We start from the raw sequence: 26,611 nt of genomic DNA, 5'->3' as shown, positions 1-26,611 counted from the left end.
GACCAAATAAAACCAGAGATAGAAAGACTACAACCCCCAGGCTGGACTCAGCTGTCAGGGGACCAGAGGGAGATAGAGAACAGACAGAGAAGATGTCTGTTATTGAACAGCCTTTCCTCCCTCCCTCCCTCCCTCTTCTCTTCCTTCACCCTCTGTGAGCTGAGCCCTTGTTAGGGGGCGTCTGAGGAGCTCACTGTGTGTGTATGTGTATGTATGTGTGTGTGTGTGTGTGTGTGTTATTGAGCCCTGGTCAGTCCAGGAGGAAGAACAGATGCTGAAGACCCAGGCTGGTGCTGTAGCTCTGGCTAGACAGACACGTCACATTGGTCACTGACACGGTAATACACAGCATGTCACACACCACCATTGTGTGTGTGTGTGTGTGTGTATCTGTTTATGAGAGTGTGTGACAGACTGTGGTTACTCAGTACTTGGCCTTGAGTATACTATTCTCTACTTTTATCCCTCCTTCCCTGCTATCCCTCTCTCCCTCCCTTCACCCCCTCTCCTCTCTTTCAGTGCCCTCCACCAGTCAGCCAGCAGAGTCCTGGTGAGGTACCCAAAACTCCTTCCCTTCCTCCCTCACTCCCTCCCCTCCTTCCATCCCTCCTCATCCCCTCTCCTCCTCATCCCCTCTCCTCTCATCCCTTCCTCCATCCCTCTCCTCTCCTTCCTCCTTCCCCATCCCCCTCTCCTCTCCTCATCCCATCTCCTCTCTTCCACCCTCCTCATCCCCTCTCCTCTATTCCTCCCTCCCCATCTCCTCCTCTCCTCTCCTCTCCCCTCCTCTCCTCTCCTCTCCTCTCCTCTCCTCTCCTCTCCTCTCCTCTCCTCTCCACTCCTCTCCTCTCCTCTCCTCTCCTCTCCTCTCCTCTTCCTTCCTCATCCCCTCTCCTTTCCCCTCCCTCCCTCCCTCCCTCCCTCCTCATCCCCTCTCCTTCCTCCCTCCTCATCCCCTCTCCTTTCCCCTCCCTCCCTCCCTCCTCATCCCCTCTCCTTCCTCCCTCCTCATCCCCTCTCCTCTACTTCCTCCTCCCTCATCATCCCCTCTCCTTCCTCCCTCCTCATCCCCTCTCCTCTACTTCCTCCTCCCTCCTCATCCCCTCTCCTCTCTTCCTCCCTCCTCATCCCCTCTCCTCTCCTCCCTTCCTCCCTCCTCCCCCTCTCCTCCTCCTCTCCTTCCTCCCTCCTCATCCCCTCTCCTCTCCTTCCTTCCTCCCTCCTCATCCCCTCTCCTCTACTTCCTCCTCCCTCCTCATCCCCTCTCCTCTCTTCCTCCCTCCTCATCCCCTCTCCTCTCCTCCCTTTCTCCTCCCTCCTCATCCCCTCTCCTCTACTTCCTCCTCCCTCCTCATCTCCTCTCCTGTCCTTCCTCCCTCCTCATCCCCTCTCCTCTCCTCTCCTCCCTTCCTCCCTCCTCATCCTCTCTCCTCTACTTCTTCCTCCCTCCTCATCCCCTCTCCTCTACTTCCTCCTCCCTCCTCATCCCCTCTCCTCTCTTCCTCCCTCCTCATCCCCTCTCCTCTCCTCCCTTCCTCCCTCCTCATCCCCTCTCCTCTCCTACAGTCCCCTACCCCAGCCAGCACTGCCCCAGTGAGGTGATGGACCAGACATTTAACAGACTGACAGGAGTCCCAGCACCACTTTTCCCTGCTATTCCTCCCTCCGTCCTCACCCCCCTCTCCTGCAGTTCCCTGTTGTATGTTGTGATACATACAGGAAGTGTATTTATTTATGGTAACAGACAAGAGACAGTTAGGACTAAAGACTGGATAAAGACGTAAAGCTTGAAAGCCACATTGACGAGCGCGGCCCATAACCACATAGCAGGAAGGCCTCTGCTTCGATGTGGCTTCGCTGCAGTCAGCAGAAGACTGGAGTTGGTGTCCATCTATCTCCATTGGGGAGATTCCTTCAGCCTCCTGTTTAACATACTGGAGGGATTCCCAGCACTTTTCTCCACGGATCAATATTTTATAAAGATGTGCCAGGGCTGTCCTGTTAAATTAATGGATGTGCACTTTAGGCAGCCACCGCAGGTGTCTTTCTCAACAGCAGTTTCACCTCACATGCCCTGTAAGGTGTGTGTGTGGTTGTGTGTGTGTGCGTGGTTGTGTGTGTGTGTGTGTGTGTGTGCACTGTAAGTCGCCGCTAGCTAAGTGGCGAAGGGATTTTATCAGCCTCACAAAACCTTGGATCTAAGACTTCAACACACATTTCAACAGACTCAGGTCAGAGTTATAGAAAACAGTAGCATCTTAATGCTAAAACAGACTTCAACACACATTTCAACAGACTCAGATCAGAGTTATAGACTACCGTAGCATCGTAATGCTAAAACAGACTTCAACACACATTTCAACAGACTCAGATCAGAGTTATAGACTACCGTAGCATCGTAATGCTAAAACAGACTTCAACACACATTTCAACAGACTCAGATCAGAGTTATAGACTACCGTAGCATCGTAATGCTAAAACAGACTTCAACACACATTTCAACAGACTCAGATCAGAGTTATAGACTACCGTAGCATCGTAATGCTAAAACAGACTTCAACACACATTTCAACAGACTCAGATCAGAGTTATAGACTACCGTAGCATCGTAATGCTAAAACAGACTTCAACACACATTTCAACAGACTCAGATCAGAGTTATAGACTACCGTAGCATCGTAATGCTAAAACAGACTTCAACACACATTTCAACAGACTCAGATCAGAGTTATAGACTACCGTAGCATCGTAATGCTAAAACAGACTTCAACACACATTTCAACAGACTCAGATCAGAGTTATAGACTACCGTAGCATCTTAATGCTAAAACAGACTTCAACACACATTTCAACAGACTCAGATCAGAGTTACAGACTACCGTAGCATCTTAATGCTAAAACAGATTGTTTTATAGTCCATCTTAGCAAGGTGCTGTCTGTTTATTAGCAGGTGATTTTCATTACGGCTTGGCCCAAAGAAGTGAACAACATTAAGTCCCTTGCTACATAAGTTAAAGCCAGAATATAAGTACACTCTTACAAATAAAGGTGCAAGTTGGAACCAAATAAGGTTCTTGATAGCGATGCCATAAGGGAACCATTTTTGGGTGTTAATTTAACTCTGTACAGTGTAAATGTAACACTAGAATCAACATTAGAAATGTTACACTGAAAAATCAACACTAGTTAACGCTGGACAATTTGCTGTGTGCTATGGAAAGGACACATCTGCAGGCTTCCATACATTTCAAGAACCTTTTAGAATTCTGAAGAACCGTAGATGCCTCGTCAAGAACCCCACACTTGAATCAAAGGTGCGGGCAAGAATTCTCCAAGGAACCTTAAGAACTGAGGAAGAACCATTTAAGAACCTTTTTTTTCTGTGTAAATAACAAGTAGGAAAGTCTTTCCCCCCCTAAATAACTCTGGGAAAAAGAGATTTGTAAAAGTGGTAAAAGTGGTGCCATCTTCTCATTGATTTCCATTACAGTATGGACCTTAAGTAGTGGGGGAATGAAATTGGTGGCCTACTCCATAAATTATAGGGGAATTGAAAGGGAAAAGTAGATTTGTCAAAGTGGTGCCAAGACGCAGAGGGACTAAGCTGCCAGGTCAATGTTGTTTACCAATGAAATAGGATACAACAAATAATGAACAACATAAACTTCTGCCAACACTTTTCTGCCTCTGTGGAGTAGTACTTATAATTGGACACCGTGGCTTCTGGTCTCAGCTGTTTATCATTTTATTTTATAAAGAAGTCGTTTTTTTTTACAAAGAGCATCTTTGTTACGGATGAGGATTTGGGCAAAGCGAAGAAAGAAAAAAAGTGATTTAAAAATCTCCTTTTGTTTATGAAAAAGTGGCATTACCTGTAGAATAAAATAGAAATTACATTTCGAGAATAAAAGTGACATTTAATTTAGAGAATAAACTCAAAATTGTGAGAATAAAGTAGCAGTTATATTTTCAGATTAAAGTAGGGGATTTGGTCAATTGCATGCCTCCCTGGCTTCTTGTTGCAGGTAGGCTACAGGTTTGTTCTGGAGGCAGCTCTGCAGAGTGGTCACTAGCTGCCACAGACAAAAGTCATTTTGGTTATATTTTATATTATATTTTATCAGGGAGTCATAAAATCAGATTTTAAACCTAACCCTAACCTTAACCTTAAATTAAGACCAAAAAGCAAATGCTAATTTTGACTTTGTAGCTGGCCTTTCTACGGGGAAATGATTCAGTTCTGCCTCCAGGACAAGACTCGTGACAATAAAGGTCAACCTGCCTGTTGCTGAGCACCACAGTTGAAATGCCTGAGTTAGATGACCTGGTGAAACTACACTTTAGAATTGGCCGTAGTAAGAAGGAAATGTTGACTCTTTTATTCATTATTATAAGCATTAGGACTGTGAAGAGGTTGTGGACTGTGAAGAGGTTGTGGACTGTGAAGAGGTTGTGGACTGTGAAGAGGTTGTGGACTGTGAAGAGGTTGTGGACTGTGAAGAGGTCGTGGACTGTGAAGAGGTTGTGGACTGTGAAGAGGTTGTGGACTGTGAAGGGGTTGTGGACCGTGAAGAGGTTGTGGACCGTGAAGAGGTCGTGGACCGTGAAGAGGTCGTGGACCGTGAAGTGATCGTGGACCGTGAAGAGGTCGTGGACCGTGAAGAGGTTGTGGACCGTGAAGAGGTTGTGGACCGTGAAGAGGTTGTGGACCGTGAAGAGGTCGTGGACCGTGAAGAGGTCGTGGACCGTGAAGAGGTTGTGGACCGTGAAGAGGTTGTGGACTGTGAAGAGGGTGTGGACCGTGAAGAGGGTGTGGACTGTGAAGATGTCGTGGACCGTGAAGAGGTTGTGGACTGTGAAGAGGGTTGTGGACTGTGAAGAGGTTGTGGACCGTGAAGAGGTTGTGGACTGTGAAGAGGTTGTGGACTGTGAAGAGGTCGTGGACTGTGAAGAGGTTGTGGACCGTGAAGAGGTCGTGGACTGTGAAGAGGTCGTGGACTGTGAAGAGGTCGTGGACCGTGAAGAGGTCGTGGACCGTGAAGAGGTCGTGGACCGTGAAGCAGTCGTGGACCGTGAAGGGGTCGTGGACCGTGAAGAGGTCGTGGACTGTGAAGAGGTCGTGGACCGTGAAGAGGTTGTGGACTGTGAAGAGGTTGTGGACTGTGAAGAGGTTGTGGACTGTGAAGAGGTTGTGGACTGTGAAGAGGTCGTGCCGCAGACTGGCTCTTTCAGAAGGAGGAACCACATGGGCTATTGGCGGCAGGTAGCCTAGTGGTTAGAGCGTTAGGCCAGTAAGGTTGCTGGATCGAATCCCTGAGCTGACAAGGTAAAAATCTGTGGTTCTGCCCCTGAACAAGGCATTATATTAAGAATAACTGTTCACCGGTAGGCCGTCGTTGTAAATAAGAATTAGTTCTTAACTGACTTGCTTGGTTAAATAATATTAGAAACTTCCTCATTCCTCCTCCTCAGACCTCACCGCTCACCTAGTCAAGTATCATCCTGCACTAGTCAAGTGTCACCCCTCATTCTCAACTCTCACCCTGCATTGGTCAGTTATCACCCCTCTGCCTCACCTCTCTCATCCATGCATCAGTCAATTCTCACCCCCTGCAGGACACCACATACTTTATATATTTAAAATCACAATGAGCATGTCTATTGGTCAGAACACATGTCACATCACAATGAGCATGTCTATTGGTCAGAACACATGTCACATCACAATGAGCATGTCTATTGGTCAGAACACATGTCACATCACAATGAGCATGTCTATTGGTCAGAACACATGTCACATCACAATGAGCATGTCTATTGGTCAGAACACATGTCACATCACAATGAGCATGTCTATTGGTCAGAACACATGTCACATCACAATGAGCATGTCTATTGGTCAGAACACATGTCATACCACAATGAGCATGTCTATTGGTCAGAACACATGTCCTATCACAATGAGCATGTCTATTGGTCAGAACACATGTCCTATCACAATGAGCATGTCTATTGGTCAGAACACATGTCACATCACAATGAGCATGTCTATTGGTCAGAACACATGTCCTATCACAATGAGCATGTCTATTGGTCAGAACACATGTCCTATCACAATGAGCATGTCTATTGGTCAGAACACATGTCTATTGGTCAGAACACATGTCATATCACAATGAGCATGTCTATTGGCCAGAACACATGTCACATCACAATGAGCATGTCTATTGGCCAGAACACATGTCACATCACAATGAGCATGTCTATTGGTCAGAACACATGTCACATCACAATGAGCATGTCTATTGGTCAGAACACATGTCACATCACAATGAGCATGTCTATTGGTCAGAACACATGTCATATCACAATGAGCATGTCTATTGGTCAGAACACATGTCACATCACAATGAGCATGTCTATTGGTCAGAACACATGTCATATCACAATGAGCATGTCTATTGGTCAGAACACATGTCATATCACAATGAGCATGTCTATTGGTCAAAACACATGTCACATCACAATGAGCATGTCTATTGGTCAGAACACATGTCACATCACAATGAGCATGTCTATTGGTCAGAACACATGTCACATCACAATGAGCATGTATATTGGCCAGAACACATGTCATATCACAATGAGCATGTCTATTGGTCAGAACACATGTCACATCACAATGAGCATGTCTATTGGTCAGAACACATGTCATATCACAATGAGCATGTCTATTGGCCAGAACACATGTCATACCACAATGAGCATGTCTATTGGTCAGAACACATGTCACATCACAATGAGCATGTCTATTGGTCAGAACACATGTCACATCACAATGAGCATGTCTATTGGTCAGAACACATGTCACATCACAATGAGCATGTCTATTGGTCAGAACACATGTCACATCACAATGAGCATGTCTATTGGTCAGAACACATGTCATATCACAATGAGCATGTCTATTGGTCAGAACACATGTCCTATCACAATGAGCATGTCTATTGGTCAGAACACATGTCACATCACAATGAGCATGTCTATTGGTCAGAACACATGTCACATCACAATGAGCATGTCTATTGGTCAGAACACATGTCACATCACAATGAGCATGTCTATTGGTCAGAAACCGATAGGTTGCTGGATTGAATCCCCGAGCTGACAAGGTAAAAATCTGTTGTTCTGCCCCCGAACAAGGCAGTTAACCCACTGTTCCCCGGGTGCCGAAGATGTGGATGTCGATTCTGTCAGGCACCCTCACCTCTCTGATTCAGAGGGGTTGAGTTAAATGCCAAAGACACATTTCAGTTGAAGGCATTCAGTTGTACAATTGACTAGGTATCCCCCTTCCCCTTATTGGCCAAAACACATGTCATACTGTATCACAATGAGCATGTCTATTGGCCAGAACACATGTCATTTCAAAGAGACAGCTAGCAATTATCATGTATCATCATGATGATAAAATTCATTTTGATGGAAATATGTTTCCATACACAAACTAGAGAACTTCACCTTTCAGCTAAACTAGATGGGGTAGGTCTAGTTACAAAGCAGAACCAATGAGTTACAGACAATTAATTTGCTTAAATGTAGGAAATATGTTTGAAATGGGCTTTGATTGCTTTAATTGATTAACCAACTCATGTTATTTAGCAATATTAAGCTATGGTGGTGTACCAGAATTCTAAGATTGCAATATGTTAGCCAAGATCCAGGAAGTGGAGTGGTTGTGTTGACATGCGGCCAGTGTAGTGCCAACAACATCCATATTAGCGAGCAACATTGTCATTGTAATGAATTGAATCCTAGTTCATTATGATGATGATCATACATAATGACCAGCTATCTTGTGCTTCCACATGCATTGTTGTTGTTGCTGTTGTCGGCTCTTAGCATGTATGTTGGCCAATTGAAAAGCTCCTTATTGTGATTAAATGAGTGCAAGGGTGAGGGGTGAGAAGGAGAAGTGAGGCTTGACCAGAGCAGGGGTGATAACTGACCAATTCAAGGGTGAGGAGGGTTGAAGGGGAGGGGTGACACTTGACTAGCGCAGGGTTGATACTTGACTAGGGGAGTGGTGAGGTCTGAGAAGGGAGAATGGTGAAGTACAGCTGTGCACCGTGGTCTGTGCTGATCGCAGCTGTTGCTTGTGATTATGGCTGGGAAAAATATCCTGCTGTAGCCTACTGAAAATATCAAATGTTTTTTACTCTATTCTTGAAACATTTTCACATTATTCTAGAAATTTTATTTTGATATTATTCTTGAAAATAAATGTTTACTTTATTCTCAAAATGTCCATTTTCTTCTCTGTGTATTATGAGTTTTGAAGTATTATCCATGCAAAAACAATGACCATACAACCACCAGCCATTACTGTTATTTCTCCTCTTCACCAGACGTAATACTAACAACATTCAGTGCTAGAGGTTGAGGTCTGTTTGTAAACACATCTGTTATCAATGGATCGCTGTATAACCTGTGGTCAAGGTAACCGGACCCACGGGGATACGGTCAATCACAGTGTGGGAACCGTCCCAGTCCAGCTGTGGCAGCCAATGAAATGTCCTCTCCCCCTGGAAGGCAGGAGTGTTTTAAAGTGCTTTGACAAATCCATTTTTCATCATTCCACAGAGGACTGTGGACTGGCGCTGAGAGAGGGGATTTGTCACCAGGAGAGAGAGAGAGAGAGAGAGAGAGAGAGAGAGAGAGAGAGAGAGAGAGAGAGAGAGAGAGAGAGAGAGAGAGAGAGAGAGAGAGAGAGAGAGAGAGAGAGAGAGAGAGAGAGAGAGAGAGAGAGAGAGAGAGAGAGAGAGAGAGAGAGAGAGAGAGAGAGAGAGAGAGAGGGCCAATAAAGCCCCTTGAATTGAATTGAATTGAATTGAGAGGGACTTTCCTTATATGTAGTGCTGCGGCCCTTGACCTTGCTGGTTCATTACATTCATTACAACACAGATTACAGTCTCTGATTGCTATCGACCCCAATGCCTGCAGAAGGTCAGCAACCCATTCTGTGTTTAGAAAGAGAGAGGGAGAGAGAGAGAGAGAGAGAGAGAGAGAGAGAGAGAGAGAGAGAGAGAGAGAGAGAGAGAGAGAGAGAGAGAGAGAGAGAGAGAGAGAGAGAGAGAGAGAGAGAGAGAGGGGTATAGAAAGAGAGAGGGAGAGAGAGAGAGAGAGAGTATAGAAAGAGAGAGGGAGAGAGAGAGAGAGAGAGGTATAGAAAGAGAGAGGGAGAGAGAGAGAGAGAGAAGTATAGAAAGAGAGCATTATTTAGTAGCTTGGTTTTGACTCTGTGGATTCGATTAGATTCTCACTGGGACCACCCATACGAAAAATATATGCATGCATGACTACAAGTTGTTTTGGATCAAATATCTGCTAAATGACCTATATAGAGGTTAAAGGGCAGAGGGTGACTCACTTCTCTGTACGATAAGCAGGCTGGGTGTCTGTCTGAGAAGTGGTGATCACACACACACCCACCCACCCACATGTCCTGTCTGTCCTCTCCTCTGTCCTTCTCCTGTCTGTCCTCTCCTCTGTCCTGCTCCCGTCTGTCCTCTCCTCTGTCCTCTCCTCTGTCCTGCTCCTTTCTGTCCTCTCCTCTGTCCTGCTCCTGTCTGTCCTCTCCTCTGCCCTTCTCCTGTCTGTCCTCTCCTCTGTCCTGCTCCCGTCTGTCCTCTCCTCTGTCCTCTCCTCTGTCCTGCTCCTGTCTGTCCTCTCCTCTGCCCTTCTCCTGTCTGTCCTCTCCTCTGTCCTGCTCCCGTCTGTCCTCTCCTCTGTCCTCTCCTCTGTCCTGCTCCTTTCTGTCCTCTCCTCTGTCCTGCTCCTGTCTGTCCTCTCCTCTGCCCTGCTCCTGTCTGTCCTCTCCTCTGTCCTGCTCCCGTCTGTCCTCTCCTCTGTCCTCTCCTCTGTCCTGCTCCTGTCTGTCCTGCTCCTTTCTGTCCTCTCCTCTGTCCTGCTCCTGTCTGTCCTCTCATCTGTCCTGCTCCTGTCTGTCCTCTCCTCTGTCCTGCTCCCGTCTGTCCTCTCCTCTGTCCTGCTCCTGTCTGTCCTCTCCTCTGTCCTGCTCCTGTCTGTCCTCTCCTCTGTACTGCTCCCATCTGTCCTCTCCTCTGTCCTGCTCCTGTCTGTCCTCTCCTCTGTCCTTCTCCTGTCTGTCCTCGCCTCTGTCCTGCTCCCGTCTGTCCTCTCCTCTGTCCTGCTCATGGCTGTCCTCTCCTCTGTCCTGCTCATGTCTGTCCTCTCCTCTGTCCTGCTCCTGTCTGTCCTCTCCTCTGTCCTGCTCATGTCTGTCCTCTCCTCTGTCCTGCTCATGTCTGTCCTCTCCTCTGTCCTGCTCCTGTCTGTCCTCTCCTCTGTCCTGCTCCCATCTGTCCTCTCCTCTGTCCTGCTCCCATCTGTCCTCTCCTCTGTCCTGCTCCTGTCTGTCCTCTCTTCTGTCCTCTCCTCTGTCCTGCTCCCGTCTGTCCTCTCCTCTGTCCTGCTCATGTCTGTCCTGCTCCTGTCTGTCCTCTCCTCTGTCCTGCTCATGTCTGTCCTCTCCTCTGTCCTGCTCCTGTCTGTCCTCTCCTCTGTCCTGCTCCTGTCTGTCCTCTCCTCTGTCCTGCTCCTGTCTGTCCTCTCCTCTGTCCTGCTCCTGTCTGTCCTCTCCTCTGTCCTGCTCCCATCTGTCCTCTCCTCTGTCCTGCTCCTGTCTGTCCTCTCCTCTGTCCTGCTCCTGTCTCTCCTCTCCTCCATCACTCTCTCCTGTCTTGTCCAGTACTCTTCTCTCCTCCATCACTCTCTCCTGTCTTGTCCAGTACTCTCCTCTCTTCCATCACTCTCTCCTGTTTTGTCCAGTACTCTTCCACTCCTCCATCACTCTCTCCTGTCTTGTCCAGTACTCTCCTCTCCTCCATCACTCTCTCCTGTCTTGTCCAGTACTCTCCTCTCCTCCATCACTCTCTCCTGTCTTGTCCAGTACTCTCCTCTCTTCCATCACTCTCTCCTGTCTTGTCCAGTACTCTCCTCTCTTCCATCACTCTCTCCTGTCTTGTCCAGTACTCTCCTCTCTTCCATCACTCTCTCCTGTCTTGTCCAGTACTCTCCTCTCTTCCATCACTCTCTCCTGTCTTGTCCAGTACTCTTCTCTCTTCCATCACTCTCCCCTGTCTTGTCCAGTACTCTCCTCTCCTCAATCACCCTCTCCTGTCTTGTCCAGCACTGTCTTCTCTTCCATCACTCTCTCCTGTCTTGTCCATTACCCCCCTCTCTTCCATCACTCTCTCCTGTCTTGTCCAGTACTCTCCTCTCCTCCATCACCCTCATCGTCTGTCCTTTCATCTTCTCTCCACACTCTGTAATACTTCCCCTCCTCTTTCCCTACCTCTCTCCTCCCCCTCTGCCTCTCCTGTCCCCCCTCTCTTCTCTTCTCCTCTTCTCTCCTTCTCTTTCAATACAGTCTAGAAAAGATCACCTGTTAGCTTCTCCTGTACACTCTCTTTCCTGCAACTGGCAATCCATCAAAATAAACTGTCCAAACTTCACAGTTATATGCTAGGCTATCAAACACATAGGAATACAATGCTCCATCCTCTTTCCTACCTACACAGTAAATGATTTCACTGGAGATTGAACCCCGATCTTCATATCTCCAAGGCTGACAGGTCATTCTTCAAAGCCAGTGAGGACACTGAACAAGAATCTATTTCTGTGTCACAGTAACCGTGTTGATGTGTATGAGACTGTGCTTCAACGTCCACTTACTAAACAAATACTCCATTGGGACAATCAATCTCCTCCACTTCATAAAGCTGATTAAAAAGAGAATGATCATTCTCTCACTGCATGTGCCTCTGTAAAGCTAAAGATAATGTCAGTCTGGACTGTAAAACAGTCTCTCTAGGGTGGACAGGGAAGGTTCAGTTTCTCTAGGGTGGTCAGGGAAGGTTCAGTTTCTCTAGGGTGGACAGGGAAGGTTCAGTTTCTCTAGGGTGGACAGGGAAGGTTCAGTTTCTCTAGGGTGGACAGGGAAGGTTCAGTTTCTCTAGGGTGGTCAGGGAAGGTTCAGTTTCTCTAGGGTGGACAGGGAAGGTTCAGTTTCTCTAGGGTGGACAGGGAAGGTTCAGTTTCTCTAGGGTGGACAGGGAAGGTTCCGTTTCTCTAGGGTGGACAGGGAAGGTTCAGTTTCTCTAGGGTGGACAGGGAAGGTTCAGTTTCTCTAGGGTGGACAGGGAAGGTTCAGTTTCTCTAGGGTGGACAGGGAAGGTTCAGTTTCTCTAGGGTGGACAGGGAAGGTTCCGTTTCTCTAGGGTGGACAGGGAAGGTTCAGTTTCTCTAGGGTGGTCAGGGAAGGTTCAGTTTCTCTAGGGTGGACAGGGAAGGTTCCGTTTCTCTAGGGTGGACAGGGAAGGTTCAGTTTCTCTAGGGTGGACAGGGAAGGTTCAGTTTCTCTAGGGTGGTCAGGGAAGGTTCAGTTTCTCTAGGGTGGACAGGGAAGGTTCAGTTTCTCTAGGGTGGTCAGGGAAGGTTCAGTTTCTCTAGGGTGGACAGGGAAGGTTCAGTTTCTCTAGGGTGGTCAGGGAAGGTTCAGTTTCTCTAGGGTGGACAGGGAAGGTTCAGTTTCTCTAGGGTGGACAGGGAAGGTTCAGTTTCTCTGGGGTGGACAGGGAAGGTTCAGTTTCTCTAGGGTGGACAGGGAAGGTTCAGTTTCTCTAGGGTGGACGGGGAAGGTTCCGTTTCTCTAGGGTGGACAGGGAAGGTTGAGTTTCTCTAGGGTGGTCAGGGAAGGTTCAGTTTCTCTAGGGTGGACAGAGAAGGTTCAGTTTCTCTAGGGTGGACAGGGAAGGTTCAGTTTCTCTAGGGTGGACAGGGAAGGTTCAGTTTCTCTAGGGTGGTCAGGGAAGGTTCAGTTTCTCTAGGGTGGACAGGGAAGGTTCAGTTTCTCTAGGGTGGACAGGGAAGGTTCAGTTTCTCTAGGGTGGACAGGGAAGGTTCCGTTTCTCTAGGGTGGACAGGGAAAGTTGAGTTTCTCTAGGGTGGACAGGGAAGGTTCAGTTTCTCTAGGGTGGACAGGGAAGGTTCAGTTTCTCTAGGGTGGACAGGGAAGGTTCAGTTTCTCTAGGGTGGACAGGGAAGGTTCAGTTTCTCTAGGGTGGACAGGGAAGGTTCCGTTTCTCTAGGGTGGACAGGGAAGGTTCAGTTTCTCTAGGGTGGACAGGGAAGGTTCAGTTTCTCTAGGGTGGACAGGGAAGGTTCAGTTTCTCTAGGGTGGACAGGGAAGGTTCAGTTTCTCTAGGGTGGACAGGGAAGGTTCAGTTTCTCTAGGGTGGACAGGGAAAGTTGAGTTTCTCTAGGGTGGACAGGGAAGGTTCAGTTTCTCTAGGGTGGACAGGGAAGGTTCAGTTTCTCTAGGGTGGACAGGGAAGGTTCAGTTTCTCTAGGGTGGACAGGGAAGGTTCAGTTTCTCTAGGGTGGACAGGGAAAGTTGAGTTTCTCTAGGGTGGACAGGGAAGGTTCAGTTTCTCTAGGGTGGACAGGGAAGGTTCAGTTTCTCTAGGGTGGACAGGGAAGGTTCAATTTCTCTAGGGTGGACAGGGAAGGTTCAGTTTCTCTAGGGTGGACAGGGAAGGTTCAGTTTCTCTAGGGTGGACAGGGAAGGTTCCGTTTCTCTAGGGTGGACAGGGTAGGTTCAGTTTCTCTAGGGTGGACAGGGAAGGTTCAGTTTCTCTAGGGTGGACAGGGAAGGTTCAGTTTCTCTAGGGTGGACAGGGAAGGTTCCGTTTCTCTAGGGTGGACAGGGTAGGTTCAGTTTCTCTAGGGTGGACAGGGAAGGTTCAGTTTCTCTAGGGTGGACAGGGAAGGTTCAGTTTCTCTAGGATGGACAGGGAAGGTTCAGTTTCTCTAGGGTGGACAGGGAAAGTTCTCTAGGGTGGACAGGGAAGGTTCATGACTTAGTATAATGAACTGACACTACGCTGCTTTTACAAAAACTCCAGACCTACAGGTCAACACTCAACATGTGTGTGTGTGTGAGTGTGAGTGTGTATGTGTGAGTGTGAGTGTGAGTGTGTGTGTGTGTGTGTGTGTGTGTGTGTGTGTGTGTGTGTGTGAGTGTGAGTGTTTGTGTGTGTGTGTATTTGTGTGTGTGTGTGTTTGTGTGTCAGTTTCTCCGTACACAACAGCAGGAGAGGAAGGGTATCTTCCTAACACAGCACTGAGAGAGACAACCCTTCCTGCACGCTCACCTTTCAGACACTGCTGGAGCACACAGGGACAACAAAGACCGCTGTGAGTGATTCAACAATATAAACACAGCTTTAGGACACACACGTACACGCACACACACACACAACATCCAGCTGTGAATGTAAAACTGTAATTAGTCTGTCCTCTTCCTTTCCGATCTCAACAGGAAATGCTAGTTTCCTCTGTGTACTCCTGTAATCTTCTAGTGGTGAAGCTTCTTCTTCTACTAGTATGCTGAGTCTAGGACTTACAGACTGACTGACAGGTCAACTATTTTTGGCTTGGCTAACTAGCTAGCTAACTAGCTGGCTCATGTTTTTGTTTGAAAAATGCATCTGGGCACAGTACCATCTTTTTTGTTTGACCTGGCTGCCAGTTCCTGATCTTTTGAAAACATCATGTGAGGAGTGGTGAAGCGGGAGAGGAATGGGAGACAGAGGAATACAACAGTGGTGAGACAGACGGCTCGTAGAGAAGACGACTGTATACTATTCTGAACTTTGTGTGGTGAGCTTTCTGGCACCCAGAGCTGCTGAGGTGTCACCCAAGTGGTGATACACAGAGTGAAGGAGAAGTCCAGTGGCTATAAGAGTCAGGCTGCTTCCCAGCTCCCTGCGCTGAACTGACCCTCTCCATCTGCAGAGGAAGCAGCACTCAAAGACTTGGCCTCTATTGGGTTTTTGCTTATAAAGTGCTTTGAGATTTCTATTATGAAAAGCGCTATAGAAAAGTTAATAATAATACATTATCATTATTATTATAAACTCTAGGATACACACTAGAACGTTCTGTGATCATAGTGGAACTCTAAAACACACTAGAACGTTCTGTGATCATAGTGGATGTCACGTTCCTGACCTTATTTTTCCTTTGTTTTACTTTGTTTAGTTGGTCAGGACGTGAGCTGGGTGGGTAGTCTATGTTTTGTGTTTCTATGTTGGGGTTAATGTGTTGCCTGATATGGTTCTCAATTAGAGGCAGGTGTTTGACGTTTCCTCTGATTGAGAACCATATTAAGGTAGGGTGTTCTCACTGTTTGTTTGTGGGTGGTTGTCTCCTGTGTCTGTATGTTCGTACCACACGGGACTGTATCGTTTGTTTGTAGTCTGGACCTGTTCGTGCGTTCTTCGTTATATGTAAGTTCTCTAGTCCAGGTCTGTCTTCATCGTTTATTTGTTTTGTATTAGTCAAGTGTTATTTTCGTGTTTCGTCGGTTTCATTTAATAAATTATGTCTACCTTCAACGCTGCGCTTTGGTCCAATCCCTACTCCTCCTCTTCAGACGAAGAGGAGGAGAAAAGCCGTTACAGTGGAACTCTAAAACACACTAGAATGTTCTGTGATCATAGTGGAACTCTGAGACACACTAGAACGTTCTGTGATCATAGTGGAACTCTAAAACACACTAGAATGTTCTGTGATCATAGTGGAACTCTAAAACACACTAGAATGTTCTGTTAACATAGTGGAACTCTGAGACACACTAGAATGTTCTGTGATCATAGTGAACTCTAAAACACACTAGAATGTTCTGTGATCATAGTGGAACTCTGAGCCACACTAGAACATTCTGTGATCATAGTGGAACTCTGAGACACACTAGAATGCTCTGTGGGTCACTGGTAACCCTAGAAGGAAGGACACACACAGCAACTTAACCAAGGAGGAGGCAACGGAAGCATTGGACTGTCATAAAAGGAATAGGTATTTTACAGAGTGAATAATGTAAAGTAAGCCTCTGGTTGAAACTCCGGGGACAAGTTGCCCCACACTGATCTAAGATCCTAACCTTAGCCATTATACTACAGGTTTTATACCTGTTTACTGGTAAGATTCATAAAGGTTACTACCTGTTTACTGGTAAGGTTCATAAAGGTTTATTACCTGTTTACTGGTAGGGTTCATAAAGGTTTACTACCTGTTTACTGGTAGGGTTCATAAAGGTTTACTACCTGTTTACTGGTAGGGTTCATAAAGGTTTACTACCTGTTTACTGGTAGGGTTCATAAAGGTTTACTACCTGTTTACCGGTAAGGTTCATAAAGGTTTACTATCTGTTTACTGGTAAGGTTCATAAAGGTTTATTACCTGTTTACTGTTAGGGTTCATAACGGTTTACTACCTGTTTACTGGTAGGGTTCATAAAGGTTTACTACCTGTTAACTGGTAGGGTTCATAAAGGTTTACTACCTGTTTACTGGTAGGGTTCATAAAGGTTTACTACCTGTTTACTGGTAAGGTGCATAAAGGTTTACTACCTGTTTACTGGTAGGGTTCATAAAGGTTTACTACCTGTTTACTGGTAAGGTGCATAAAGGTTTACTACCTGTTTACTGGTAGGGTTCATAAAGGTTTACTACCTGTTTACTGGTAGGGTTCATAAAGGTGTACTACCTGTTTACCGGTAAGGTTCATAAAGGTTTACTACCTGTTTACTGGTAGGGTTCATAGAGGTTTACTACCTGTTAACTGATAGGGTTCATAAAGGTTTACTACCTGTTTACCGGTAAGGTTCATAAAGGTTTACTACCTGTTTACTGGTAAGGTTCATAAAGGTTTATTACCTGTTTACTGTTAGGGTTCATAACGGTTTACTACCTGTTTACTGGTAGGGTTCATAAAGGTTTACTACCTGTTAACTGGTAGGGTTCATAAAGGTTTACTACCTGTTTACTGGTAGGGTTCATAAAGGTTTACTACCTGTTTACTGGTAAGGTGCATAAAGGTTTACTACCTGTTTACTGGTAGGGTTCATAAAGGTTTACTACCTGTTTACTGGTAAGGTGCATAAAGGTTTACTACCTGTTTACTGGTAGGGTTCATAAAGGCTTACTACCTGTTTACTGGTAGGGTTCATAAAAGTGTACTACCTGTTTACCGGTAAGGTTCATAAAGGTTTACTACCTGTTTACTGGTAGGGTTCATAGAGGTTTACTACCTGTTAACTGATAGGGTTCATAAAGGTTTACTACCTGTTTACTGGTAGGGTTCATAAAGGTGTACTACCTGTTTACTGGTAGGGTTATAAAGGTTTACATCTTTGAAGTTGTTTGTGGTGAGTATCAAAGCCAATTACACATTTTCAAAATGGCACTTTACCCACGTTAGTTCTCAGTGTGTTCGTTTCTGGGACCAATCAGAATGGTTGGAATGTGTTTGTGTTCTAGAAATCGTTGGGGAGGTACTTAGATCCAGAGTCACTGCGGAGAAGAACCAACGTCCGTGGGCGTGGCTTAGCGTTTGGCCGGAGCAAGGAGTTTGGATAGCCAGCCAACCATTTTTATCCCGTTGGGCCTGTCAATTTAAAGATGGTGTGTGTGTGTGTGTGTGTGTGTGTGTGTGTGTGTGTGTGTGTGTGTGTGTGTGTGTGTGTGTGTGTGTGTGTGTGTGTGTGTGTGTGTGTGTGTGTGAGAGAGAGAGGCGGGGTGTCGGTCCCTGCCCTGTTCTGCTACAATAACAGCTTCATGCTCCCTCATGCACTCACTCATGATGGACAAGCAGCGCAACACTTCAATGTCCCGATGCATTTTGCAGGACAAAACTACTTTTTGGACATAAATCTGTTGTCTGATTTGCATTTTACAGATTCGCCAAATACATTTTGGGGTGTTATTATATTTAGTGACGATTATGCAGATGAGGTTGGAGAGAAATGAATTCTTAACTACATTTATGAATGTGCAGAACGAAATACAGTCTGGCTTTTAAACAATACAGCGAAAGAAGAGATTGTGGAATAAATGACTGTAACAACATTATCTCCCATCATGATCGAGACATTTTTCCAGGGTAGTAAAATGTGTAATTAGAAGCGTTGATGGTCTATTAAGATAAAGTCTTCCCGAACGCATCCCTAATTACCGTGAAGGGGGGTTCATTCCGTTGGTAATCCGAAGCGTTTTGGCACGCAACGGAACATTTATAAAAGTGAATCGGTGCCTCAAAGCGGATAACTCTTTCACCAACACCATTCATCACCCCTGACTGACCCAAGTTTCTCTGCCACAGTCACACAACACCAAACTTATAGGCTATGCCTATTTTCTGGTTGATTTACAAGCCTAACCTTGGACACTACAATATTTAGGTTTCAAGGGTGAATGTAAAATAGGCTACACATATTAGGTAGACGAATACCAAATCGGGCTTTAAGCACGACCGAAGTCAAGTCACAGAACGGAGTTCTCCCTACCTTTGACTTTCGTTAAGGTGAGCACCGGGCTATTGCAAGCGGACAGCGGGGAAACCCTGGCCGAATGTTTCTTCATAGTGATGAGCTCGGAAAGGCTGAGCTCTCCCCTCTTCGGCTACATCCCTGAATCTGGTGTGGTACCGACTGTGGGACTTTTGATGCTTCTTGTCTTTACTCTTCTCTAAACCTCAGCAGTTTTCCGCTACCTCTCTCGTCCTCTCTCGGCTCCGCAGTCTCTCGTGCATCCACCTTCGGCCCCTCCGTTCCTCAACTCTCCCTCAGTCGCTTATTTTTCTTCTGATTACATTCCCCTCCCTCATTCCCTCCCTCATTCCCTCCCTCCCTTCCCCGGTTCTGCAGTATCCCGCCAGCGCGTGAGGCTGAGCTCTCTCTCTCTCTTCACATGTAAAACCGTAGAGGCAATTGCTGCAATTTGCCACGTCACGCGTGCCGCAGGCATCCACCATCTCCCTCACTTGCATTATCTCTCCCCCCCGGGCCCCTCTGTACGTCCCGAGCCAGACGTGCCGTGCCCGCTGCCAGCCCACCAGATCTCCCGAAGCGCGGTTCCCGGGGGCAGGTTGTTGGTGACTCAGAGCCGGTTGCAGCTTGGAGATGTGAGGAAGGATCGATCACTGCGGGCAGCGGTGTAACTGCTGGAGTGGAGTGGAGTGGCAGGGATAGTGGAGTGGCAGGGATAGTGGAGTGATCTGATGAGACTGGGGCTGGGGCTGATGTAGAGGGAAAATATACTGTAGCCTATCCATCCTATTCAAGGGTTATATGAAGACACAAGGCTTGCATGGGGAGGCAGTTTCCCTTCTCAATAGAAAGTCTTGGAAAAATACAATTTTCGCCAACAGGATCTCAGAGCATTTCGTATTATTCTGTATGTGAGTCTAGGACACTTCATTTAGTATGATATTTTACGTTTCGTATGGTTTGTATTAATTTGTGGATGTCCATCAACAATTTCGTATGATATGTTACGAATTACAATTCCTATTATATGTTACGAATTTGCAAAATGTACAATCAATATGCTACGAATTTGCCAAACATACTATATGTTACAAATTTGCAAAACGTATTGTCACGATCTATCACAAGGATGACGCTGGAGAGACGAAGCAGGTACGGGGAGTAACATTTAATAAATCACGGACATGGAACGAGACATAAACAGCTTAGCAAACAGAAAAACAATCACTGCAGAAGCAGGGAACAGAGCTGGGGAACTGACACATATAGGGGAGGAAATGAACAGGTGATAAGAGAGTCCAGGTGAGTCCAATAACGCTGATGCGCGTGACAAGGAAAGGCAGGTGTACGTGATGGATGGCAGGAGTGAGTGATGCAAGGCATTCTGGCGCCCTCAAGCGCCAGGGGGAGGGGAAGAGCGGGAGCAGACGTGACACGTATGATATGTTATAAATTCTAGCTAGGTGGCTAAGAGGTGAACGTTAGCTAGCTGGCTAATGTTAGCTGGGGTTGGGGGTTAGGGTTAAGATTAGGGTTAAATTTAGAGTTAGGTTAAAGGGTTAAGGTTAGGGTTAGGGGAAGGGTTAGCTAAAAGGGTTAAGTTTAGGGGAAGGTTTAGCTAACATGCTAAGTAGTTGCAAAGTAGCTCAAAAGTAGTAAGTAGTTGAAAAGTTGCTAATTAGCTAAATTTGTCTGTGATGAGATTTGAACCCACAACCTTTGGGTTGCTAGACGTTCGTGTTAAACGCCCGACCAACCACCCTACTTTCGTTTTTGCCCTAAGTAACCATCTGTCTTATCTAATCATACCAAACATAACACATCATACTAATTTGAGTTTCCCGGATTTACATTTAATATGTTACGTCTAGTCTATGAGACCAGGCTGTTTACACCGCAGATTTGATCCAGTACACTGTACACTATTTTACACAGTGTGAGAAAATAAAACCACATTATACTGATTAATATTATCCCACTGGAATTGGTTTGTCTTTTGCTCTGGTTGAAAAACACACCTGTCATTCTAACATTGTGTTATTACTAGTAGTAGGGTCTGTTGAAGTTGAAAAACACACCTGTCATTCTATCATTGTGTTATTACTAGTAGTAGGGTATGTTGAAGTTGAAAAACACACCTGTCATTCTAACATTGTGTTATTACTAGTAGTAGGGTCTGTTGAAGTTGAAAAACACCTGTCATTCTAACATTGTGTTATTACTAGTAGTAGGGTCTGTTGAAGTTGAAAAACACACCTGTCATTCTAACATTGTGTTATTACTAGTAGTAGGGTCTGTTGAAGTTGAAAAACACACCTGTCATTCTAATATTGTGTTATTACTAGTAGTAGGGTCTGTTGAAGTTGAAAAACACACCTGTCATTCTAACATTGTGTTATTACTAGTAGTAGGGTCTGTTGAAGTTGAAAAACACACCTGTCATTCTAATATTGTGTTATTACTAGTAGTAGGGTCTGTTGAAGTTGAAAAACACACCTGTCATTCTAATATTGTGTTATTACTAGTAGTAGGGTCTGTTGAAGTTGAAAAACACACCTGTCATTCTAACATTGTGTTATTACTAGTAGTAGGGTCTGTTGAAGTTGAAAAACACACCTGTCATTCTATCATTGTGTTATTACTAGTAGTAGGGTCTGTTGAAGTTGAAAAACACACCTGTCATTCTAATATTGTGTTATTACTAGTAGTAGGGTCTGTTGAAGTTGAAAAACACACCTGTCATTCTAACATTGTGTTATTACTAGTAGTAGTGTCTGTTGAAGTTGAAAAAGAAGCATGTTGTTTACAAGGCGTTGCCTAAATAGCAACACCTTATAAATCAAATCAATCAAATTGTACTTAGCCTATATTAAACTTTAGAATCTAAGTTTGAATATGATCCTTGTTGTTCCTCAACATGTTTGATCAATACCCTGCTGATAACCACTCCACCTCCACCCATTATCTTTCATAATGCTCTTCCTAAACCCACTGGAGGATACACCAACGGACACACATCACTCACAACGACTGACACACATCACTCACAACGACTGACACACATCACTCACAACCACAGACACACACAATTCGCAATGACAGACGCACACCATTCACAATGACAGACACCCACCACTCACAACAACAGACACACACATCATTCACAACGACAGACACGCACATCATTCACAGCGACTGACAGGCATCATTCTCCCCAGGGCAGGTAGAAGTGCAGCTCTGACCAACTGACTGAGGATAACCTCTGTGTGTGTTCTCTCATATTAGTTCCCCCATGGGACCTGTTCCAGCAATAAGAGAGCAGTTAAACTACTATAATGTTACATTCCAATAGAGACCTTCAACCCCCCCCCCCCCCCCCACCCCCCCCAGAAAGGTTACACTGACAACCTGGCTATGTGTGTGTGGCTATGTGTGTATGGTTGTGTGTGTGTGTGGCTATGTGTGTGTGGTTGTGTGTCTGTGTGCACGTGTGTGTGCGCGCGCGTGTGTAAAATCTGTTGGGGAAGTGTGTACATGACTAAAAGAAGCCACTCTGAATAATTCACTGGCTAGACTCTTCCTCTTCACTAGATTCTACAGGCTCATATCCCCTGATCTGATAACTAGGACAAGGGGTTGTACAGGCTCATAACCCTGATCTGATAACTAGGACAAGGGGTTGTACAGACTAGAATCCCCTGATCTGATAACTAGGACAAGGGGTTGTACAGACTAGAATCCCCTGATCTGATAACTAGGACAAGGGGTTGTACAGACTAGAATCCCCTGATCTGATAACTAGGACAAGGGGTTGTACAGACTAGAATCCCCTGATCTGATAACTAGGACAAGGGGTTGTACAGACTAGAATCCCCTGATCTGATAACCAGGACAAGGGGTTGTACAGACTAGAATCCCCTGATCTGATAACTAGGACAAGGGGTTGTACAGACTAGAATCCCCTGATCTGATAACTAGGACAAGGGGTTGTACAGGCTAGAATCCCCTGATCTGATAACCAGGACAAGGGGTTGTACAGGCTAGAATCCCCTGATCTGATAACCAGGACAAGGGTTTGTGTCCCAAATGGCATCCTATATTCCTCAAATTCAAATCTGGACCTTGGAGCTCGATCCATAGATTTGTTTAATTCATCCCTTCTTCCCCCTATGGGCCCTGGTCGAAAGTAGTGCTCTACATAGGGCACAGAATGCCATTTGGGATGGAGATACGCAGAACTAGAAAAACACACCAGACACTCTAACCCCATCCTTCCCCAGTCCTCTCTCTCCCAACTCACTTACCTTGGAACCCAGAATCAAATCTCACGTGTCCTAACATTTACTTTGAAGAGACTGTCACTAGACACAACGTTTTCACCAAGTGCAGGCTAGAGTTTCAAGGAAATGAATCTCTTGCTCTACTAACTACTGTAACTACTGTTCACTGTTGCCTTTCTTACACACCATTTCACCATTTCACCATTTCCTACACGACTGGAAAAGAGTCCTTAGTGCATGAAGAGCATGTTCCTTTCCAAACCCAAACCCTCTTCCCCCAGTCCTCTCTTCCCCCAGTCCTCTCTTCCCCCTGTTCTCTCTTCCCCCTGTCCTCTCTTCCCCCAGTTCTCTCTTCCACCAGTCCTCTCTTCCCCCTGTCCTCTCTTCCCCCAGTCCTCTCTTCCCCCAGTCATCTCTTCCCCCAGTTCTCTCTTCCCCCAGTCCTCTCTTCCCCCAGTTCTCTCTTCCCCCAGTCCTCTCTTCCCCCTGTCCTCTCTTCCCCCTGTCCTCTCTTCCCCCAGTCATCTCTACCCCCAGTCCTCTCTTCCCCCTGTTCTCTTTTCCCCCAGTTATCTCTTCCCCCTGTTCTCTCTTCCCCCTGTTCTCTCTTCCCCCTGTCCTCTCTTCCCCCAGTCATCTCTTCCCCTGTCCTCTCTTCCCCCTGTTCTCTCTTCCCCCAGTCCTCTCTTCCCCCTGTCCTCTCTTCCCCCTGTTCTCTCTTCCCCAGTCCTCTCTTCCCCCTGTTCTCTCTTCCCCAGTCCTCTCTTCCCCCTGTTCTCTCTTCCCCCAGTCCTCTCTTCCCCCTGTTCTCTCTTCCCCCAGTCCTCTCTTCCTCCAGTCCTCTCTTCCCCCAGTCCTCTCTTCCCCCAGTCCTCTCTTCCCCCTGTCCTCTCTTTCCCCAGTCCTCTCTTCCCCCAGTCCTCTCTTCCCCCAGTCATCTCTTCCCCCAGTCATCTCTTCCCCCTGTCCTCTCTTTCCCCAGTCCTCTCTTCCCCCAGTCATCTCTTCCCCCTGTCCTCTCTTTCCCCAGTCCTCTCTTTCCCCAGTCCTTTCTTTCCCCAGTCCTCTCTTTCCCCCAGTCCTCTCTTTCCCCAGTCCTCTCTTCCCCCAGTCCTCTCTTTCCCCAGTCCTCTCTTCCCCCAGTCCTCTCTTTACCAGTTGTTCCCACTAATATAATTGATTGGAAAGCTTCTACCATTTTCCACTGCTCCCCGTGCGTCAGTGTCAGGGTCTGTGTTTGGGTTAGAGGGAAGAGACAGAAACAGAGGATGAGAGCTGATGGATGAGGAGATAGAGAGAGGGAAAGGGGGGAGGTGAGAGGGGAAGAGAGAGAGAGGGAGAGAAAAAGAGGGAGAAGGATGAGGAGAGAAAGAGGGAGAGGGGGGAGAAACGTAAGAGGGAAAGAGAGAGAGAGGGAGAGGGGAGAAAGAAAGAGAGAGAGAAAGAGAGGGAAGAGAGAAAGGGAGAGAAAGAAAGAGGTGATTACTACAAAAAAAGAGTGTGAGAGGTGATGGAAGAGAGAGAGGGAAGAGAGAGAGAGAGATCTGCACAGGATGTTTGATGGATAATGTAAACACACTATAAACACCGTCAGGAACCAATAAGAGAGAGTCACTCACGTCACCATCCTGCAGGCTACAGGTTTGGCATGTCGGGATGTTATTGTGTGTGTGTATGTGTGTGTGTACTTGCGTGCGTGTGTGTCTGCGTTCACGCTCATGCCTGCATGTGTGTGGAAAAGCTGATCCTGCACTGTGTTTTTCACAGAAAGACCCCATTAGAAAACAGCCAAGAGCTTTAATATAGAACAGTGTTTATCTAGTCGAGCTAGACCCTGTTTACACCCAAACACCAGTACAGTAGCAGGGTGAATGGGCTGTACAACAGACTACAGACTCCTGCTATAGACTAGCATTCTCCACAGCATTTAGACTCATGTACAATACATCATTGACTTCTAAAACAGTGTGTGACTGTTTCACATGCAATAGCTCAGATCGTGTAAAGATCAATATAAAAGCTGGGCTGTGTCCCAAATGCCACCCTATTCCCTATAAATGGCACTACTTTTGACCAGGCCCCATAGCACTCTGCTCAAAAGTAGTGTACTAGCTAGGGAATAGTGTCCCTTTGGGATGCAGCCCTGTCGAGCATCATGTCTTGTTAATTTCATTAAAAGGGACTAGTGATTGCTGTAATTGGTTTTCTCCATGCAGCTTCACTCCCAGGGGTGTCTTGTGAGGTCATTAATACAATCAGAAACCAGCTCTCTCTCCGACGGGACAGACAGACAGACAGACAGACAGACAGACAGACAGACAGACAGACTGTTGCCTACCAAGATAACATGTAACTTCCCCTCTGCTCTCATTTCTATGAGCTATAATGTCTTACCCCCACCTACATGTACAAATGACCTGTACTAACCTGTACCCCCGCACATTGACTCAGTACCAGTACTCCCTGTATATAGCCTCATTATTGTTATGTTATTGTGTTTTTTATTTTATTTTTTACTTTAGTTTATTTAGTCAATATTTTCTTAACTCTATTTCTTGAACTTCATTGTTGGTTAAGGGCTTGTAAGTAAGCATTTCACGATAAGGTTGTATTCTGCCTTTGTGAAAAATAACATTTAAATGATTTGATGATGAAGTATGTGCGTGTGTGTGTGTGTGTCTTTGTATGTGAGTGTGTGTGTGTGTGTGTGTGTGTGCATGAGTGTATTTGTGTGTATTGCCTCCATGTGTTGTGTGTTGCCTCCGTGAATAACATCTGACTTTCCCTCTGCTCTCAGTCCTATTCCTGTGAGCCCTGGTTGGGCTGGAGAAGATTGGGAGAAGTTGGCGTTAATCAGAAAGGAGGAAACTAGCTGTCAGGAGTTATAGAAGCCATCACTCACTGAGGACTCTGAATATGTATAGTATTATCCCTTTCTCTCCTCTCTCTCTCTCTCTCTCTCTCTCTCTCTCTCTCTCTCTCTCTCTCTCTCTCTCTCTCTCTCTCTCTCTCTCTCTCTCTCCTCTCTCTCTCTCCTCTCCCTCTCTCTCTCTCTCTCTCCCTCCCTCTCTCAGTAGATATAAACAGGTGTTATTAAGTGCTGTGCTGCTCTTGAGTCCCAGTGAGACAGAGACAGCTCCACTCCCAGCCAGGTCTCTAATGAGCTCTCTGGATGCTTCACAAAATGTTGAGAGGATTATACGTGAACATAAACTGAACATAAACACCTCTCCCAGGCCAACACCTCTCCCCGTTGGCTATGTCCCTGCAGCCTGACCAAGACCCGTACCCACAGGGGGGCTGGCGCCCAGATAAAGGGAGTCAGAAGGGAATGTTCTCTGGATGGAACTAATAGGTTTAAAATCCTCCCACGGTGATAGTGTGAAATAGGCAGGAATGGAAGGGTATTATCTCTCTCCTTCCACGTCTAGGACAGCCTACAATCTGTGATTCAACTGTATGGGCTAATATATCTGCATTTAAAGGGGCAATCTTCAGTTCAAACGACAATAGCAGACACCCCGCCACTGTTTAACAGCAGAGGGATATGGCTGGATACACGTAACCACTCAAATTCCTAGACAGAGCTATGGATGCAAGGACTAAACCATCCATGACATCAAAATGATCGTTTTTAAGGCTTTTTGAGGCTATACAGTGTTTGTTTACAATTGCATTGTTTACAAACAATAGAGTAAAACAAGCTGATATTTTGGGTTCTGATGAGGTATGAAACTACAAGCTCATTAGGCTGCAGTTATGTTCTTTGACAATCAATGGGTATATATCAGACATGTTCAACAAAAATAAATAGATGTACTGTACCAATCGCAGATTGCGCCTTGCCTAGCCATGCCTAGCTAACTTGTAGTTAACATGTAATTGATTGAAACATATTATACTATATTTATGGCTCATT

The 26,611-nt window shown here is 46.0% G+C and overlaps 1 protein-coding gene across 2 annotated transcripts in view; it reads right to left on the bottom strand.

The window, feature by feature from the left end:
* The window catches only part of slc35f3b (solute carrier family 35 member F3b), a 190,940-nt gene that overhangs the window by 77,445 nt on the left and 86,884 nt on the right, over nt 1-26,611 (bottom strand). The window contains exon 1 of one of the 2 annotated variants that reach the window (XM_071394443.1): nt 18,431-18,724. The exons of the other annotated variant lie outside the window; for it this stretch is intronic. Within the exon in view, the coding sequence (XP_071250544.1) occupies nt 18,431-18,506 (76 nt within the window). The 5' untranslated portion in view covers nt 18,507-18,724. Of the gene's footprint in view, nt 1-18,430; nt 18,725-26,611 lie in introns of those variants that run through there. 2 annotated transcript variants of the gene reach the window in all.

This window comes from Salvelinus alpinus, chromosome 3, assembly GCF_045679555.1.
Source record: "Salvelinus alpinus chromosome 3, SLU_Salpinus.1, whole genome shotgun sequence".
NCBI classification, from domain to species: Eukaryota; Metazoa; Chordata; class Actinopteri; order Salmoniformes; family Salmonidae; genus Salvelinus; species Salvelinus alpinus.
The sequence above is the reverse complement of the archived record's forward strand: the minus strand, read 5'-3'. Positions and strand labels throughout refer to the sequence as shown.